Source organism: Theropithecus gelada, chromosome X (genome assembly GCF_003255815.1).
Source record: "Theropithecus gelada isolate Dixy chromosome X, Tgel_1.0, whole genome shotgun sequence".
NCBI lineage: Eukaryota > Metazoa > Chordata > Mammalia > Primates > Cercopithecidae > Theropithecus > Theropithecus gelada.
Genome location: NC_037689.1, coordinates 117,990,493 through 118,011,390, shown reverse-complemented (window position 1 = coordinate 118,011,390; position 20,898 = coordinate 117,990,493). Strand labels below are relative to the sequence as shown.

The 20,898-nt window shown below is 38.2% G+C and overlaps 1 protein-coding gene across 2 annotated transcripts; it reads right to left on the bottom strand.

Annotated features, from left to right (window-relative positions):
- Positions 1–6,864: 6,864 nt before the first annotated feature.
- On the bottom strand, positions 6,865–15,474 carry MCTS1 (MCTS1, re-initiation and release factor). 2 transcript variants are annotated; one of them, XM_025373299.1, is made up of 6 exons: positions 15,066–15,474; positions 13,756–13,908; positions 13,136–13,233; positions 10,906–11,039; positions 8,170–8,237; positions 6,865–7,072 (listed from the first exon to the last, which is right to left on the bottom strand). In XM_025373299.1, the coding sequence occupies exons 1-6, from the start codon at positions 15,074–15,076 to the stop codon at positions 6,991–6,993; spliced, it is 546 nt and encodes a 181-aa protein (XP_025229084.1). In that variant the 5' UTR covers positions 15,077–15,474; the 3' UTR covers positions 6,865–6,990. The 2 variants fall into 2 exon arrangements, with proteins under 2 accessions (XP_025229084.1, XP_025229083.1); XM_025373298.1 differs by lacking the exon at positions 15,066–15,474 and adding an exon at positions 14,444–14,986.
- Between the last annotated feature and the right edge of the window lie 5,424 nt (positions 15,475–20,898).

The window sequence follows — 20,898 nt, the reverse complement described above, 5'->3', positions numbered from 1 at the left end:
TGTGCACATGGTAGGTACTTGGGGAATGTTATTTCTCCTTCCCTCTTACTCATCTGGACAACTTTAGCATTCTAAATAGTTAAATATGTATCCATCTTTTGTATTAAATATCTTGATGGTAAAATATTAAAATATTGATGTGAATAACAGCTGGTATTGAATATTCAAATTAGGGGAACTCTTTCATTGTTTTAAGATAACATCTGTACATTTAATCTGTGCCATGCAATAAAACAGCTTTTCCTGAAACAGCCTTTTAAAAACTATTTTTAAGAAATTCATAAGTTACTTTTAAGAACATTAGCTTAGAACATCTTCCCCTTTCACAACAAATTAGACATTAGAGCCAAAATTGCCCAAATTGTTATGGTTTCTATCTCCCTACACTTTAATCAAGATATCTGTCTTTATATCAGCAAAAACCACTGCTTAAATGAGATTCCTGCATCCCAATAATTGTATCTGGGCATTTGGTACTTGAGAGGATTGGGTTTGACAACACCCAGAAGCTAATGAGGCCATGTGCCTTCTCTCAGACCTTTGCATTCAGGAGCAAGAAAGCAGAAACACTTTGTGGACTCTTTTTCAGACACTTTACAAAATATAAAATTTTAACCTTGTGAAACACAAAATAAATGCAGGATAAATGTCTGAACATTTTAGCCCCTACTATTTTTGAAACTGAATAAAGCCATGCTAGTGAAAAATATTTTCCCGTCAGTGCTTTTTGGAAGCTATTTAGTAGATATTAATTTGATGGGTTAGAGATTGCTATTATCCCATTAAATGAAGCTGTTTCTACTTTATATTCAAATATATTTCAACTTGAACTTGCTTAAATCTAAAATGCTTACACAAGCAAACTGTAGAAATAATTTAGTCACGCAAAAGAAAACTTTTTCTTAATGCTGGATAAGTCAACTCTCTAAGAAAGCTGTCCAGGGCCTACAGAGCAAAAAGGACTTTCCTTCCAGCCTCCTCACCATGTCCAATCTAGTCCAGATGTGAAGAGTCAATTTTGGTTTTAAACAAAATTTGCATGCAGCAGCATTAGAACTAATGAAAACAGTATCCAGACTAAGATGTGCATACAAAATCTTTCAGATCTTGAGAAACTAAAAATGTGTTAAAATATCAGTAGGCAGGAACAGACATCTCAAGCTCCACTGATAGGGAAGCAAAACTGGAACTATATGCTGCTTTTACAAGGGTCTCAGATTTAAGCTCACTCAAGGACTTAATATTAATATCAAACTAACATGCAGTTTCATCATTAAATCATCTTATTGGTTTACAAGTTTCCAAGCCTCAGGGCTTCATTATGCATCAGCATAGGACAACCCCAGAATTTGGGGACAAAGACAACATCGCTTTTTGAAAGAGGTGGTAAGAATAATAACAGGTTGGCCAATCTTGGAAGTCACCCCAATACGGCTTCCCGTGAACCAAAAAGGGAATTGAATTTTACTTGTTTTCAAGGCATATGTTTGGAAAAATAGCACTTTCTCCAAGCATGTGCTTAGTTAGAACAAATGATTTATTGCTTAAAACCCAGTTTTTTACTTACACGCTTGTGAAAATAAGAAATTACCTATTTCACCATAGATTATTAAATGGAAGTTAATAGTTATTGACAATCGAGCCTTACAATAAATTAAAATTATAAAGGAAAAGTAAATATTCCTGTCTTTAAATTCTAGGTGGTAGAGTTCTGAGAACACTTACAATGAACTTTAAGGGAGTAATTGATTATGCCTTTGAAGTCTCCTATAGTCACATATTGGCTGAAAGTAAAGCATTTTAAAATTGGAGAATGAAATGAAGAGCAATAAAATTTGTTATATGAAAACTGTGGTTTTACTTTTAAAATGGGATTTTAAAAATGTATTAGTTGGGCTGGACACGGTGGTTCATAACTGTAATCCCAGCACTTTGGGAGGCCAAGGCGGGTGCATCACCTGAGGTCAGGAGTTTGAGACCAGCCTGGCCAACATGGTGAAACCCTGTCTCTACTAAAAATACAAAAATTAGCCGGGTATGGTGGCGCACACCTGGGATCCCAGCTACTCGGGAGGCTGAGGCAGGAGAATCGCTTGAACCCGGAAGGCAGAGGTTGCAGTGAGCCAAGATCACGCCATTGCACTCCAGTCTGGGCAATGGAGCAAGACTCCATCTTAAAAACAACAAAAAATGTATGAGTTGGATGAGTTTGATTTTTTGCTTTCTGTTTCTGCCTAAAGATAAACCAATTTAGCATATGTTGATATTAAGATGTCTGTCATATTTTGAATATTAGCCTGTTGATTTACAGTCTTCCACATAAGACTGATGCCTGAAGCTCAATTTTTGGTTAACTGCTTCTGTTAGTTACACACCTTTTCCTACTTTCCTCTAATCCAAGTCTGTTTAGTCATTTGAAATATCAGTTTTCACCTGTTACTATCACTAGCTATGTTTGCTATATTTCACAAATACATTTCTAAAACAATCCATTTAATTAGAATTGGACATTAATAGTGAGATGTCATTCTCCGTAACAACTAAGATTTTAAGTAGAAATTATTTCACTAATTCATCTTTCATTTCTTAAAGTGTTCAAGGCTAAAATTTGGAGTTAATTTTCATTCTAAGAGGCAAATATTAATTATACTAATGAGTTCGGATGTTTTTATTTCTTTTTCCTCCCAATGACCTATTCTTAATGAACATGGTATTATTAAGAGAAATTCCAGTGAATCATCTCCTGTATTTTTCCACATGCATAAATTATATCCCCTAAGGAGAGCCTCTTAAACAGACAAATGAACCTAATAGTCTCAACAATGATTTAAAAACTGGCCCTCAATTTTGTTCATTCATTCCTGATCTGGTGGAGCTGTGGTCCTTTACTTGGTTTTAACACAATATTTAACAAATTTGTTGTTATAGTTGATAATATCTACTCATTCTTTTACCTGCCTTAAAAAGTGTAATAAAAGTATACAAAGTATAAAATACATACAAGTATAAAATACATACAAGTATAAAAAAATATAATACATTTAATTTACATGCATCAGTCTCTATGATGACAAGTATGATTTCTTAGAAACTGATGCATACATTTTCACTGTTTTTTTTTCATTATATATCAGTTTTAATGGATACTCCACAGATATTGGAATCATTTTGAGTTTCTTGAAGAGCTCTGATAATTATATTCTCAAAATTAAGGAACCTAGATAAACAAAGTTAAAATATTTACCACATTTTGCTTGGGCATACATTCATATTTCTATTAATATATAATTGCTACATTATTAATACGTGAAATATTTATTATAATGAAACACTTCCACGAATTTAGTGAATTGTAATTCTTATCTCTTCCTCTGAAGTATTATACTTAGAAATACTGTATCTTCAGTTACTGATTTGTGTACAGAGGGGGAACCTGGCTGGATATCATTATTATTTGATATATGCCATATAACCTTCTGTTTGGGGAATATAAAATCCCTCAAATTGGAAATGTTCATGACTACCAATGGAATAAAGCCGGCTGTTTTTGTTTGGGGTCCAGAGCATAAAAAAAGAAAAGGAAAAATGCAGCTTCCCAACAGACCACTACCAAACCACCATAACAGACAGTCTGCTGGAAGAGAACTGATCAGGCCATTATGTCACTGGACAATAGGACAATCATCTGAGTTGGAATGCTGAATCACGGCAACTCCAGGACATCTGGGATTTTTTTTTAACCTCACATTAGATACAATCTATGGCATATTATTACATTTAGTTCATTTGTAATTTACAATTTTTGATGACTAAAATTGGAAAAGTATTAGTACATTCCTACTGGCTTTACATATTAGTATTGGGCTGTCACCATTACCCAGATTATTTAAAATGTAAATTTTCTTTACTCACTAGATTGGAAGCTCCTTAAGGGCAAAGGCTACTTCTGTATTATTCATCTTCATGCCACGTCACTTGGAATCTAGTAGATACTCAATAAATACCTGTTGAGCTGAACTGATCTTGTCTGAGTAAAAGTGAGTTCAATACACAAGTTGCTAGATTGTAGGTTGGTTTGACACAAACTTAATTTTGAAACTAAAAATGAATGAAAGACACACTGCCTGAGAGAAGCAGGCTCTCTATTCCTGTATTCTTATTCTCAGGAATATGGGTAAACTAAGTTTCCATTAAGCATGGTATCTAAAGATGCTGACATATCTGCTAGTTTAATCTCTTTGAATTGCCTTTCATGCATGACCTAATGTTTAGAAAATGACCAAGATCACACAGGTAGAGTGACATCCCGGATTAACAGTGATGAGCAGAGGCCTCAGACTCAGGGGAAGCAGAGAACATACATATTTAGTCCATATCACCAAGGCAACACAGTGTACCTCAGCACAGTAGAAAAACAAGCACAGATGTTGATGTTGAATATTTAAAAAGTGTTCCTTACACCCACTGTAACAGTGGTTAGACACAAAGATGAATTATTTCAAAAACCAAGCTATTAAAAGTTTTTACTTTTCTAATGTGTGTATATGTGTGCTTTGTTTTTCATTGCTAATACTCCATAGGCAATCTTGGTCAAATAACATTATCTTAGCACCAAAAATAAAGGGTCAAAGTTTGATTTTGACATAAATGACTTATATATTCCTTTTAAGAACATAAGGAGCTACAGGCCTCAAATAGGGTGCCTCCTCCCCCAAATAGGGAGACATCTGAATTTGAAGCCAGTAAGTCAGCAAAAAATGAAACTATCTGTTGAAGAAACCTCCCTGGGAGATGACTTAATGAGTTCCTGATGAGACTATTTATACTTTTATGGATCAGGAATAAATAATATGGTAAGCTGCAGAATAAAACTGTCATAACAAAAGGAAAAGTACATGGAACTTGGAAAGGATATAGGAAATAAAATATCAGGGCACCTCTACGGGCTAGGAAAGAGACGAGATTTTGGCAGAGATAAGCATTCTAATTAATGATGAAGCAGGAAAAATTCTCCAAGTTTTACCTCAGCACAACTGAAATATTACCCCAATTTATCAATCTTCCTTTGCTCATACCTATGTTTACCAAGTAACTTCCTGTTTCCTAATTGCTTACCATAGGCAGACCTATCACTATGAATTAATACATTTATATTCTAACTGAGGAATCTCCAAGTCTTACAAGTTTCATCAGTGGGAAATGGTTTCTCAAGCTGAGGGTCAGACCCTGGATCTATGTCCACCTATGTTACATCCTGGGAGATCCAGCTGGAACAGCCAGCCAAATGATCTCTCTCTTTTTGCTATCCACCCTCACCTTTCTCACCAACTTCTAACTGTAACACAGGTCACCACAATCTTGTATATGTCTGTATCCATCTGAAAAATAAAATCACATGTCATATATTGGTAAACAACCAAATGAAGATGGCTAAGACACTAGAATAACAGCAAGGTTATCAGGAAAAAAAATGGTCTTTATCAAAAAAAAATCCACAACTGCTCTTTTAACTCCCCAAACAGATTACTGTTCTTACTAAAGCAGATCCATGTCCCTCATATTCCACTTATAGAAGATATGCATTATTTGAAGAATCTAGTGAGGACCCAAATCCAGATGTTCTGGGCATCTGTTTGGTATGACTTTACTCAAAAGGCGGCACTAAAAAAACTGAACCTGAATCTGATCAATCTTACTTGTTTACAGGATACACAGGAAGCATACAAACAAGTTAATGACTTCACGGTGATACAATCAACAAAATCCAGAATATGTGTGGAAACTTTAAAGACAAAACAACTAGATTTCTTAAATAATTTAAGGGGGAAAAGAAAAGAAAACTTATAAATTAAATAGACTTCAATAAATAACAACCAAATGCAATGTATGAACCTTGTGTGGTACCCATTTCAAGCAAACCAACAGTTAAGAGACAAGAGAATTAACAGTCTAGATATTTGATCATATTAAGAAACAGTTCAACTTTTAGGTGTGATAATGGTATTATGGGGTTTTTCTAATTTTTAAAGATACATACTAAAGTAGTTATGACGCCAGGCATAGTGACTCATGCCTATAATCCCAGCACTTTGGGAGGCTGAAGGGAGGCGGATCACTTGAGGCCAGGAGTTCAAGACCAGTCTGGCCAATATAGCGAAACCCCATCTCTACCAAAAATACAAAAATTAGCTGGGTATGGTGGCACATGCCTGTAATCCCAGCTACTCAGGAGGCTGAGGCACAAGAATCGCTTGAACCCAGGAGGTAGAGGTTACAGTGAACCAAGATCACACCACTGTACTCCAGCCTGGGCAACAGAGCAAGACCCTGTTTCAAACAAACAAAAAAAAAGAATAAAGTAGTTATGGATGAAATGATAGGATGTCTGGGATTTGCTTCAAAATAATTGGTGGGGGGGAGAAATAATTGAGGAATAGATGAAATAAGACTGACCATAAACTGAAACTGGGTGATGGATATGGAAAGGTCCATTATACTATTCTCCAGACTTCTGAATATGTTTAGAATTTTCCATTGAAAAGTTTTAAAAAAATCAATCAACAAACAAAACACACACACACACACACACACAAGAGAAGGAGCACTGCTGGGTCGCCTGGAGTAATAGAATAAAATTCCTAGTCTAGTTTCTAGCCCCATTTAACTAGACAGTTTCTCTAGAGGTCTACCATAAAGTGGCAATCCATTGACCAAGTCCTGCTCTTCACTCTTATATCATTAGCCTAAGAAAGGACGTTAAGTTGTCTGAGTTTCGTTACTTACCAGATACCTTTTAATGTCCAAGTTTGCTACCCAATTTTAACTTGAGTTTAAGAAAACTTAAAATAATTTCTGAAGCTAACAGAATTTTAGCATCTGGTGAATTTATTCAGCATAACCACAGGCATTATCTTCATGCTGTCACACACAGACACAAACACAGATACAGCACAATATCCATATTTAGCCCAAGTGCATTCCTTCTGAGGCTCATTTATATGTCTTCATATGCCACAGCCCATCATTTAAATAATGGATATTTTCAATGCCAATTCCTTTGTTGACCTTCTCACTGTAGAAGGGAAAGAAACACATAAACATACTTTTATGCATTTTTATAGTCTTGTGATAAATATAATTCAAAGTATATTGTTATTTTTTAATTATTAAGCCACAAGGAAATAACTTATTGCCATCACAATTACATTGTTGTTTATATTAAACTACATTACTCTGTGGCAGCTTATATTAAAACTGATTTTAGTGATCTAACTAGTGGGTCTATAGAACCAGAGTAACAATGTCACAAGACTAGAGGAATATCAAAGTGCTACATTAACCCTGAAACAAAATTAATACCACTAATTTGGTCATCAAATGGGTTCTAAAGTTTTTAAATATACTGCCTATGTTTTAGTAATATATCTTTACTAGTTCTCTACATATTCTACATTTCTTGTACTACCAGGTCAGAATATAAGATAAATACTGTGTGGTGGTGAGATATATCAGTTTTTAAAACTAGCAGTAATGACCAGGCACAGTGGCTCACACCTGTAATCCCAGCACTTTGGGAGGCCAAGGTGGGTGGATCACTTGAGGTCAGGAGTTTGAGACTGACCTGGCCAACATGGTGAAACCCCGTCTCTACTAAAAATACAAAAATTAGCTCAGCATGATGGCGCACGCCTGTAATCCCAACTACTTGGAAGGCTGAGGCACGAGAATGGCTTGAACCCAGGAGGCAGAGGTTGCAGTGAGCCGAGATCGCGCCACTACACTCCAGCCTGGGCAACAGAGTGAGACTCCATCTCAAAAAAATTTTAAAAAGTAAAAATAAAAATAAAATGAAGACAGCAGGAAAACATCTTCCCTCCTCCCCCAGTTTAAATTATATTAAATAAGATTCCTAAAGTACCCCACACACACATATAAAACAGCTGTGTTGGTACATGGGTTCTTTTCAGTGCTTAAGAAAGACTACAATCCTGAAGACAAAATAGGTTTCACTGGCTTCCTAAGTGTTAGGAAATATCAGAAATGAAGCTTCTGTGCTTGGATATTTGTGTAATGTGGTATACATGACAGCAAATTTCACCTATAATTCTGATGCTTCCTGGGTTGGTTACCCATATATCAAAAGTTAAGGGGGCCTAAAGTAAGACTTACATGTCTTCTGCAGACATCTTCATGACTCCAACACATAGAGCATGCTGTTTTCCTTCTGCCATGATAGCCTGAAAGAACACAGCTAAGAAAACTGTTTATCAAAATGCCTTGGGGCCTCCCCATCAAGGGAAGGGTGTCAAATAATGATCACGTTACTAGCTAGTTAAGCCATTTGGAACACCTCTTGTGTCTTCCCCTAGACCATTAACTCCTTGAGAGCAGAGACCTAGCAGAGTCTGTGGGTATACTGTACTCAGTAAATGCTAAATGAATAAATCTAATAACCCCTTTTCTTTCAAGTCAAATGTTAATACTATAACCTATGCCCACAAAACCAGAGTAAGTCACACAAAAAAAGGAGTAAAATTTCTTGCACATAAATACTAAAAGCCATGAAATCAATAAATATTAATTGTTCTGATTAATTATTCTGATCACTGAATGCTGGGGGTTTTTGTTTGTTTTTGAAACGGAGTCTCACTCTGTTGCCCAGGCTGGAGTGCAATGGCGCAGTCTTGGCTCACTGCAACCTCTGCCTCCCAGGTTCAAGCAAATTTCCTGCCTCAGCCTCCCGAGTAGCTAGGACTACACCACACCCGGCTAATTTTTGTATTTTTAGTAGAGACGGGATTTCACTATGTTGGCCAGGCTGGTCTTGAACTCCTGACCTCATGATCCGCCTGCCTTGGCCTCCCGAAGTGGTGGCATTACAGGTGTGAGCCACCATGGCCAGCTGTTTTTTTGGGTTTTTGAGACGAAGTCTTGCTCTGTCACCCTGGCTAGAGTGCAGTGGCATGATCTCGGCTCACTGCAACCTCCGCCTCCTGAGTTCAAGCAATTCTCCTGCCTCAGCCTCCTTAGTAGCTGGGATTACACGTGCACACCACCCCACCCGGCTAATTTTTGTATTTTTAGTAGAGACATGGTTTTGCCATGTTGGCCAGGCTTGTCTCAAACTCCTGACCTCACATGATCCGCCCGCCTCGGCCTCCCAAAGTGCTGGGATTACAGGCGTGAGCCACCACACCCAGCCTGAATGGTGGTTTTATGTAAAGGATGTTTTAAAATAATAGTTAAATTCCCAGTCTACCTTTAAGAGCCCAATATAACAGTTTCAACCTTTCTAGAAAAACCAGAGTGGTCTTGATTAACATTTGAAGTTTCTGGAATGTTAAACACTGCAGTACATATTTTTAAAAGTCAAGATTCAGGGTACACAAGACCTCTCTGTACCATTTTTTTTTTTTTTTTACAACTTTCTCTAAATCTATAATTGTTTCAAAATAAAAATTATTTTTAAAAGTAAAGACTGGGTACTAAGAAAATTTTCCATTTAAGGTTAACTCCAGAACTAAAAACTTACCAACACTTAGAGGAATCATAAATATTACAAACAAACAACAACAACAAAAAAAAACCCGTCCTCACTTTTCTCCCTTGGTTTTCAATTCATTCAGTGTTCCAAATATGTGAGCATCTATTATGCAAAAAGCATGTCAACATAAACTGTTCCTAGAATATAAACATACAACTTATACTACCCCTTCGCTGTAACTGCCCCAACAGAGAATATCTTTTTTTTTTTTTTTTTCTTATTCTTATTCTTAAACACACCCCTGCCCAGGCATGGTGGCTCACACCTGTAATCCCAGCACTTTGGGAGGCCAAGGCGGGTGAATCACCTGACCTCAGGAGTTTGAGACCAGCCTGACCAACATGGTGAAACCCTGTCTCTACTAAAAATACAAAAATGAGCTGGGCATGATAGTGGGTGCCTGTAATCCCAGCTACTCGAGAGGCTATGGCAGGAGAATTGCTTGAACCCAGGAGGCAGAGGTTGCAGTGAGACAAGATCGCGCCACTCCACTCCAGCTTGAGCGACAGAGACTCTGTCTTAAAAAATAAAATAAGATAAACACACTCTAAAAGTAATTTCCCTATTCCCACCAAGTACCATTCCTTTTCTATACCTGAGGCAAATGGCTACTTTGGCTATGATAAAGGAGAAGATGTTCTCTTGTCCAGAATAGTCACAAAAATCTATTTAATCCAGAAAATAGCTGAAACAGCATGGCAGAAATGGAAATAATGCAGAATACTCAGGTATGTCATAAGTTGAATCGATCTTTAAGGACTATCTGGGACTCTGACATTTCTCTTTGAGAAAACGTGCTCTGAGGCCCCCAAACCCAACTTTTCAAATAATTAATTTTCAAAATAAAAGTTGGAGGTTGCCAATATTTCCCACTATTCACTTCCAACACAAAATTTTTGCTTGGGAAGAGATACCTATACCTGGTGACTAAATTCTTTTCCCTTTTGAGAGGTTTTACTCCAATGTATGTCAGTAAGTCAAAATGAACATTACAGTGGCAAGCTGATATCCAAAAAGCTGATCCAATTATATCATCTATATCCTTTCCCCTAGTAATCAAGAATTCCCTATTGTGTCCTAAGTCTGATAACAGTAGGCCCTGACTGGGCTGAAATGCAGCTGAGACTCTTTTGTAACTTATTCTCATTTAACTTCTAAGAAACGACCTAAGATGAGATAATTTAGTAGCAACAAATAAAATTACTCTATACAACTTCAAATGTAACCAGAAAGGCATGAGATAAGAGTAACAGTAACCTTCAAAAAGTACATCTAATGTTCTCTTGAATGATACACCTTTCGCAGTAATGATAAGAGCACAATGAATACATTTTTCAGCAGTTTTAGCCTGGGAAGGATACAACAATGGTATCTACTGCAGCAGGGTAAAGCTTAGCTCCAGGAGAAGTTAAGCCTGGACACATGATATTTGCTCCACTGAGTACAAATTTGATGGCTCCTTTATCAACCTGCTGGTGTGGCAGGATAAAAGGATCTATAAGAAAAGAAATACAATATATTAATAATAACACTAATGACTCAACAGAAAAAGGCAAAGGATCTGAACAAATATATCCCCAAATTATAGTAATCTAACAAATACAAAAGAAAACTCTGAAACACTATCATTTGTTTACCAAATTGGTAATCTTTTTTGTTTGTTTGTTGTTGTTTTTTTTTTTTTTTGAGGCAGGGTCTTGCTCTGCCATCCAAGCTGGAATGCATTGGAGCAATCATATATCACAATAACCTTGAACTCTTGAGCTCATGCAATCTTCCCACCTCAGCCTCCCAAGTATTCTCCAAAAACCATAGTTTCAAAACTTATACTACCCCTTCCTCCAAAAACTATGGTTTTTGGAGACTATTTAATATGCTGTGGGAAATTTTCGTGATATAATGTTAAGTGAAAAATGCAAAGTAAAAAAACTATTAAAAAGATCAGTGGTTACCTGGGGTTGGGGAAGTAGGGGGAGGAAGGATGAATAGGTGGAGCACAAAGAATGTTAGGGCAGTAAAACTATTCTGTATGATACTTAACAGTAGATACTTGACATTACGTATTTGGGAAAGCCCATAAAAGTGTAGAATACAAAGAGTAAACCCTAATGTAAACTAAGGACTTGCGTTAATAATAAGGTATCAATACTGGTTCATCAATTGTTACAAATGTATCATTCCAACACAAGATGTTATTCATAGGGGAATCTGAACTGGGGAGAGGGAACTCTGTTCTTTCTCCTTACTTTTTCTGTAAACTTAAAACTGATCTAAAAAATAAAAGCCTGTTAATTTAAAAAAAAAAAAAAAAAACTACAAGGGGATGAAGAGAAGTTGGTTAAGGGGTACAAAAATACAGGTCGATAAGTTCTAGTATTCGAGAGTACAGTAAGGAAATTATATTTAATAATGATTTACTGTATATTTCAAAATAGCTAGAAGAATTGTAGTCTTCTCAACACAAAGATAAACGTTTGAAGTGATAGATAACCCTAATTTGATCATTACACACTCTATAAAGGTATCAAATATCACATGTACCCCTAAAATATGTACAACCATTATAAATATATATAGGTGGGGGGGATACAGGTACCACAACAGCAGACAATGTACAGCTATTATATATCAATTTTTAAAAACTATGTAACAGAGAGCCCAATTTAAAAAAAAAATACGCATTTACACACATCACAGGAAATAACTGGATGGAAGAACATTTAGTCAATGCTTTCTCATATATTGACTTTTCTCTATTAGGCTAATAGACACAAATATAAAAAATGAAAATGCTCACAATGCTTATCACAGTTTGTAAATACGTATTTATGTAATTATCTAATTGCTGTTTATTCTCCAAACTAGACTATTAGTTTCTTAAGGACAGAGACAATGTCTTTGCTTCCCATTGTATTCTCAGCACCTAGCTGAGTGCCTAGCACATAGTAAGTTCAATAAAGATTTGTGTTTGTTTGGTTTTTTTCCTTTTTTTTGAGACGAAGTCTCGCTCTTGTCCCCCAGGCTAGAGTGCAATGGCATGATCTCGGCTCACTGCAACCTCCGCCTCCTACAAGCGATTTTCCTGCCTCAGCCTCTCCAGTGGCTGGGATTACAGGTACCTGCCACCAAGCCCGGCTAATTTTTGTATTTTTAGTAGAGACGGGTTTCACCATGTTGGCCAGGCTGGTCTCGAACTCCTGACCTCAGGTGATCCGCCTGCCTTGGCCTCCCAAAGTGCTGGGATTACAGGCATGAGCCACCGTGCCTGGTAATAAATATTTGTTGCATGAATGAATAAATGATCTTTCTTGGGCTTTCTGGAATGCATGAGAGAATTTGCATTTTTCAGATTTACCACAAGATGGGCATTCTTTTTAGTTTTTCATTCATTATTACCTAGTACTAATAAATAATGAGTTAATTATCAGAAGTCACTTTAAACTTTTTGTGTCTTTCAGTATCCCCAAATGCATATTTGTTTTTCTCCCCCAGCAGTATCTCATCTGATTAAATGCATATTTCTTACAAGACTTTACATTTGAATATTGCAATAAGAGTAAAATTTCAAAAAATAAAAATAAAAAACCTTACATTTGTGAAGTAATCTTAGGGTTGGATAAAAAGGCCCTTCTCTTTGTCTAAAAAAGAGTAATTCTCCATTTACTGTAAGAATTTCTATATGTTCATGGCTGTAAGACAAATGTCACAAAGTACCAAGTTAAATATTTTCTTTCAAAAATTCACAACATAAAACACGCATATACAGTGATAAAGTAAACTTTTTTAAAAAGTCAGTAAAAATCCTGGCCAGAAAAATATTGTTTACATTGTTTTTCCTATCATACAAGTCCAGTAGAGAAAAAAAGAAAAATATTACCTGCTACAACCAATTTTATTTCACATTTTATTAATTCTATTGTTAGATTCAATAAAACAATTCTCTAAAGAACAAACTGAAATAAATTAAATCCAACTCTGAACTAAAACATTTAACTCTTTACTAAAACAATCAATACACAAAGCCACATTTTTTCAGGGACATAGATAATCTTTGAAAATGCAAATATTGGAGTTTTAGAGTTATTCTGTGTCTACCCCATTATTAATCTATCAATAGTTAATCTGAAAATAATTCCATTTAGTATGAGTGCAATCTAATCATTAAATATTCAGCTACACCAAGCTTTACACAGACAAAAACAAAGACTTACCATCGGACTATTTTGACAGGATCTTTCTTAGGCATGATTTGATTAAGCCATGGTTCAATACCTGGAAATTGCTCTATCAATTGATTCTTAATACCCTTAATAACAGAAGTTTTCAACTGGATGCAGTTGGACACATTTTCTTTTTCATCAAATCTGCCAAGTAATTTTTGCAAGAAAAGAAACAGGCATTTCTAAGTAGAGGTATCAGAATACCTAAAGGTATTGTTCTAATTAGTCATTTATTCCCAACCAAGTAGATACTTAAAATAATTATGAAATAATTTTTTTTTTAAATACCACTTCCCTTTTACTCTGTCCAGCACAAAACCAATGTCTTAATACAATATTGAAATAAACTGTCAAGTATACAGCAATTAGCTGGGGTTGGGGGAAGGAATATGAGACATACTTTGCACCATAATCTGTAATTAGCTACACAGATGCCTTTCCTGGAAAATCTTATTCAATTCTACCCAGGAAGAAACACAGGTTCCCACCAATAAGGAAACCTGTGATCAAAAAACAAAACCCTCAATTGTTGAGATACATAAGACCAACCCAAGTATAACATAGAAAATTGGTCCCTGCTAGGCTATGTAATCTGCTGAGATTTTTTTTAAGTGATGACAATAATGATTTCTAAGATCCCTATTTCATTTTTGCTCAAAATTTCATGCACAAAACCCACCTTCCTTTGCCCATGCTCCCCCTTTGCTTTTTGCGTCTACTAAATCTGGAAGGCAAACCCACTAGTAGGTTCCCAAGGAATTTTTGTCTTCCTTATACTGAATAGCCTATGGGGCAATCACGTTATTTTCAAGGCAAGGTTAATCTGGCAGCTAGGCAATAGGCATGACAGGCCGCTTGCTTCCTGTCACCCAGACTCCTTCACTCCCATGACCCAGGAAGTCAAGCCTTCCTTTATTCAGTTCATAACTAATAAACATATGGCAGTGAGCGCAGGGCTCCCCTCTCAGCTACAGAGGATATGCCCCTAAATCACAGTGCACGGATGTGATTGGTAGAACCCTAGGAATGGAGACAGAATTGGGGGAGGGGGCAAAAGAGAAAGAGGGGTAAGGAGAAAAAACAATGGGAGTGGAGGGACTGAAACCCGATTGAGGACTACGGATGGAAAGCTTAAAGAAGTGTTCAAGTTGGGAGTGAGAGCATAGTACTATAGAAAACCTTAGGGAGTCAGGATGGCAGGGGCGGGGGAGAGAGAAAGAGGATCTTAGCTCTCGCCCTCTTCCCCACCCCCACCCCACCGCCTTTGTGAGCAGCCGATGGAGGCCACAGCATGTCCTTACTTCTTGAACATGATCCAAGGTGAAGGGGGCGACGATAGGGAAGGGCCCGGAATGGGAAAGAAATTGAATTTGCAAGGGTCCGGCAGATCCCCTCACACGAGGAAGGCCGGCACTGACAGTCGGAGCTGTAGTCGTTATCCGGAAAACGAGAGCCAGCCGCGCTTTACGGCTCTCAGTCAAATCTGACTACTTCCGCTCCTCTGGACTCCACGTAGGCGCTTTTGCCGGCTCCTTTTAGGCAACCGGTTCCTCTGCAGTTGGAGGTAGCTGCAAGGGCGGGACTTGACAGGCAAGAAGTGATAGAGCAATTGCAGGAAAAGAAGAATGGAGGGGGCGGGGAATCAATCAAAGTAGCATTTATGGCACTTGCGTCAGTTACGGGTTCCTCAAAGGGTCAAGATTCTTCCGTGCTTCGTTGCTACCTACCGTCAAACCAAACGGTTTTTTTAGAGGAAATGGCTTTTGTCCTGTCTGAGGCAACCGAATGGATTGGTGCTTACCTACCAGCATGAATCCAGGCAACCCTCATGGCTTCATGTGAAAGTGCTGGTAGGATTGCCAGGTTTAGCAAATGAAAATACAGGATGCCTATTTAAATGTGAATTTCAGGTAAACAATGAATATTTGTTTTAGTGTAAGTACACCTCATTAATATTTTGGATATACTTGCACTAAAAATATACAGCCCTTGGTTAGCTGAATTTCATTGAGCATCCTGTTTTTTTATCTTATAACCTTATTCACTGGCAACCGTACGATGCACCCATAGTTTTTTGCCGGTTTTTATTGAGACAGGTCCTCACTCTGTTGCCCAGGCTTGAATGTGGTGGTGCTATAATGGCTCACTGCAGCCTCTACCTCCTTGGCTCAAGGGATCCTCCCACTTCAGCCTCCCAAGTAGCAGGGACTACAGGCACACACCACCAGGCCCGGTTAATTTTCTTATTTTTATTTTTATTTTTATTTTTTTGTAGAGATGGTGTCTATGTTGCCCAGGCTGGTTGCAAACTCCTGGGCTCAAGCAGTCTTCCCGCCTTGGCATCCCAAAGTGCTGGGGTTACAGGCTTGAATGACTGTGCTCCAGTAGAATAATTCCCATAGAATTATTACAGAAGGTAATCTGATTTAAGAGATAATAGCTAAAGATACATGTTTTACTTCAGTATTTTTTTAAAAAAGAAAGCTGATGGAGAAACAAAATTATGCCAATCAAGAGTTTCACTTTGTTTTTTGTTTTAGAGACAGCATCTCACTCTGTCACCTAGGCTGGAGTGCCGTGGCATGATCATGGTTCATTGGAGCTGCAACTTCCCAGGCTCAAGTGACCCTCCCACTTCAGCCTCCCGAGTAGTTGGTACTACAGGCATGCACCACCACACCTGGCCAATTTTAATTTTTTGTAGAGACAGGCAGGGTCTCACTAAGTTGCCCAGACTGATCTTGAACTCCTGGCCTCAAGCAATTCCCTGAACTCAGCCTCCCAAAGTGTTGGGATTACAGCCATGAGCCACTGTGCCTAGCCTAATCAAGGGTTTTGATCAGCCAAGAAATAATGGAAAAATCTAAAAACCTGAAAAGGCCCTACTCGGGAGGTGGGGTGGGTAGGCACTGACATCCAAAACAAATACACCAGTCTTCCCAGGGAGTAAATACTCTAGTCCATATTGAGGAGACGGGCCATTAGAGCAATTATAACACAAACAGTACTATGCATTTAAATGATCCAACTAACTCACTTTGTCTTGATTCTATGGTACAAACAATATTCTGATTATAATTTGGCTTCCCATGAAGATCTGCCCACAGGGAAAGAATTAGCTATGTTCCAATCAAATCTGCATGAACAATTATGTTTGCATTTGTAAATTAATAAATTAGCATTCTGGTTTATACAACACTCTCTTGTGAACATCCTTAGTGAGAATCCACATTCCCAGCATCCATCAACTCTGCAACATTTAGAATACTGACATTATGAACATGTGAAACTGATGTCCAGACCCCAAGCTGTGGTTAGTGCCACAGTGGCAGGATTATTTTTTATTTTTTAATCTTTATGGGTACATAGTAGGTGTATAAATTTATGGGGTACATGAGATGTACAGGCATGCAACGTGAAATAAGCACATCATAGAGAATGGGGTGTCCATCCCCTCAAGTATTTATCCTTTGAGTTACAAACAATTCAGTTATGCTCTTTAACTTATTTTAAAATATAGAATTAGGTTATTATTGACTATAGTCACAGTACTAGTTCATTCTCACACTGCTAGAATACCCAAGACTGCATAATTTATAAAGGAAAGAGGTTTAATTGACTCACAGTTCTGCATGGCTAGAGAGGGCTCAGAAAATTTACAATCATGGCAGAAGGGGAAGCAAACACATCCTTCTTCACAAGATGGCAGGAGAAAGAAGTGTGTGGAGCAAAGGGGGAAGAACCCCTTATAAAACGATTAGATCTCATGAGCACTCACTCACTATCACAAGAACAGCATGCAGAAAACCACCCCCATGATCCAATCACCTCCTACTAGGTCTCTCCCCAGACACGTGGGGATTATGTGGATTACAATTCAAGATGAGATTTGGGAAATCCAAACCATGTAAGTCACCCTATTTTGCTATCAAATAGAAGATCTTGGTCATTCTTTCTATTTTTTATACCTATTAGCCAACCCCACCTCCACTACCGAACCCCCCATTACCCTTCCCAGCATCTGGTAACCATCCTTCTATTCTCTGTGTCCATGAGTTCAATTGATTTGATTTTTAGATTCCACAAATAAGTGAGAACATGTGATGTTAGTGTTTCAGGGCCTGAGTTATTTCACTTAACATAGTGATCTCCAGTTCCATCCACGTTATTGCAAATGACAGGATCTCAATTTTTTATGGCTGAATAGTACTCCATTGTGTATCTGTACCACATTTTCTTTATCCAAACATCTGTTGATGGACACTTAGGTTACTTCCAAATCTTAGCTGTTGTAAACACTGCTGCAAGAAACATAGGAGTGCAGCTATTTCTCTGATATACTCATTTCCTTTCTTTTTGGGTGGATACCCAGCAGTAGGATTGCTGGATCATATGGTATCTCAATGTTTAGTTTTCTGAGGAACCTCCAAACTGTGCTCCATAGTGGTCGTACTAATTTACGTTCTCGCCAACAGTGTACAAGTGTTCCCTTCTGTCCACATCTCACCAGCATTTGTTATTGCCTGTCTTTGGATATAAGCCATTTTAAGTGGGGTGAGATGATATCTCATAGTTTTGATTTGCATTTCTCTGATGACCAATGATGCTGAGCAACTTTTCTTTTGCCTGTTTGCCATTTGTGTGTCATCTTTTGAGAAATGTCTATTCAAATAGCTTGCCAATTTCTTGATTGTATTATTAGATTTTTTTCCTATAGAGTTGTTTGAGCTCCTTTTATATTCTGGTTATTAATCCCTGGTCAGAGGGGTAGTTTGCAACTTTGGTGATTGTATCCTTTGCTGTGCAAAAGCTCTTTAACTTTATGCAATCCAATTTGCCCATGTTTGCTTTGGTTGTCTGTACTTGTTGGGTATTGCTCAAGAAGTCATTGCCGTGGAGATTTTCCCCAATGTTTTCTTGAAGTAGTTTCATGGTTTGAGGTCTTAGATTTAAGTCTTTAATCCATTTTGAATTGACATTTTTATATGTCAAGAGAGAGTCTCACTCTGTCGCCCAGGCTGGAGTGCAGTGGCGCTATCTAAGCTCACTACACCCTCCACTTCCCGGGTTCAAGCAATTCGCCTGCCTCAGCCTCCTGAGTAGCTAGGATTACAGGCATGTGCCACCACGCCCAGCTAATTTTTTTTGTATTTTTAATAGAGATGGTGTTTCACCATGTTGGCCAGGCTGGTCTCAAACTCCTGACCTTGTGATCTGCCCACCTCTGCCTCCCAGTGTGCTCAGATTATAGGCGTGAGCCACCGCGCCCGGCCAGTGTATTTTACTTTTCATTATAGAGACCTTTCACTTCTTATAGTTCAGTTAATTCCTAGGTATGTAATTTTACATGTGGCTATTGTAAATAAGATTATTTTTTAAATTTCTTTTTCAGATTGTTCACTGTTGGCATATAGAAATGCTACTAATTTTTGTATTTTGATTGTGTATCCTACAATTCTAATGAATTTATCAGTTCTAATAGTTTTCTCATGGAGTCTAGTTTACTCTAAATATAAGATCATATCATCGGCAAACAAGGATAATTTGACTTCTTCTTTTCCAAATTGGATACCCTTTGTATGTCTCTCTTGTCTGACTGCTCTCGTTAGGACTTTCAGAATAACAGTGATGACAGTGGACATCCCTGTCATGTTCCAGATCTTACAGGAAAGGCTTTAAGTTTTTCCCCTTTCAGTATAATACTAGATGCAGGTCTATTGTATATGACTTTTATTATGTCAAGGGTGTGTTTTTTCTATCCCTGGATATTGAGGGTTTCTATCATGAGGAAATGTTGAATTTCATCAAATGCTTTCTCAGCATCAACTGAAATGAAAGGTTTTTATTTCAAACTGAAACTGAAGGATTTTATCCTTCACTCTGTTGACAGGCTGTATCACATTGATTGGTTTATGTATGTTGAGCCATCCTTGAATCCCAGGGATAAATCCCAGTTGGTCATGATGAATGATCTTTCTAATGTATTGTTGAATTTAGTTTGCTAGTATTTTGTTGAGGATTTTTTTTTTTTCTTTGAGACGGAGTCTCGCTCTGTCACCCCGGCTGGAGTGCAGTGGGGTGATCTCGGCTTACTGCAAGCTCTGCCTCCCAGGTTCAGGCCATTCTCCTGCCTCAGCCTCCCAAGTAGCTGGGACTACAGGTGTGTGCCACCATGCCCAGCTAATTTTTTTGTGTGTTTAGTAGAGATGGGGTTTCACCATGTTAGCCAGGATGGTCTCGATCTCCTGACCTTGTGATCCGCCCGCCTCGACCTCCCAAAGTGCTGGGATTAGAGGTGTGAGTCACTGCGCCTGGCTGAGGATTTTTGCATCAATGGTCATCAGAGATATTAGCCTGAGACTGAGGCTTGTTCTGTTGCCCAGGCTGAAGTGCAGTGACGCGATCTCAGCTCACTGCAACCTCCGCCTCCCAGGTTCTAGTGATTCTCCTGCCTCAGCCTCCCGAGTAGCTGGGATTACAGGCATGTGTCACCATGCCCAGCTTATTTTTGTATTTTTAGTAGAGACAGGGTTTCCCTATGTTGGCCAGTCTGGTCTCAAACTCCTGACCTCAGGTGATCCGCCTGCCTCAGCCTCCCAAAATGCTGGGATTACAGGCGTGAGCCACTGCGCCTGGCCAAATCTTTTTTTTTCTCTTTTTTTATTTTGAGAAAGAGTCTTGCTCTGTTGCCCAGGCTGGAGTGCAGTGGTGCGATCTCGGCTCACTGCCACCTCAGCCTACCGGGTTCAAGCAATTCTCCTGCCTCAGCCTCCTGAGTAGCTGGGATTACAGGCATGCACCACCACACCCAGCTAATTTTTGTACTTTTAGTAGAGACAGGGTTTCACCATGTTGATCAGGCTGGTCTCAAACTCCTGACCTTGTGATCTGCCCACCTAGGCCTCCCAAAGTGCTGGGATTACAGGCATGAGCCACCGCGCCTGGCTGTGGTTTTCTTTTATTGTGTCTTTAATCCGTTTTGAATTGACATTTTTGTCTGGTTTTGGTATCAGAGTAATGCCAGTCTCATAGAGTGAATTTGGAAGTATTCCCTCCTCCTCGATTTTTTGGGATCGTTTGGGTAGGATCGGTATTAGTTCTTCTTTAAATGTTTGGTAGAATTTAGCAGTGAAG

Coding starts and splice junctions, on each gene's coding strand:
- MCTS1 (XM_025373298.1), bottom strand. Junction 11,040..13,135: donor CCTAAGATTACTTCACAAAT/GTAAGGTTTTTT, acceptor CTTTTCTTATAG/ATCCTTTTATCCTGCCACAC. Junction 8,238..10,905: donor CTGCAGTAGATACCATTGTT/GTATCCTTCCCA, acceptor GTGTTCTTTCAG/GCTATCATGGCAGAAGGAAA.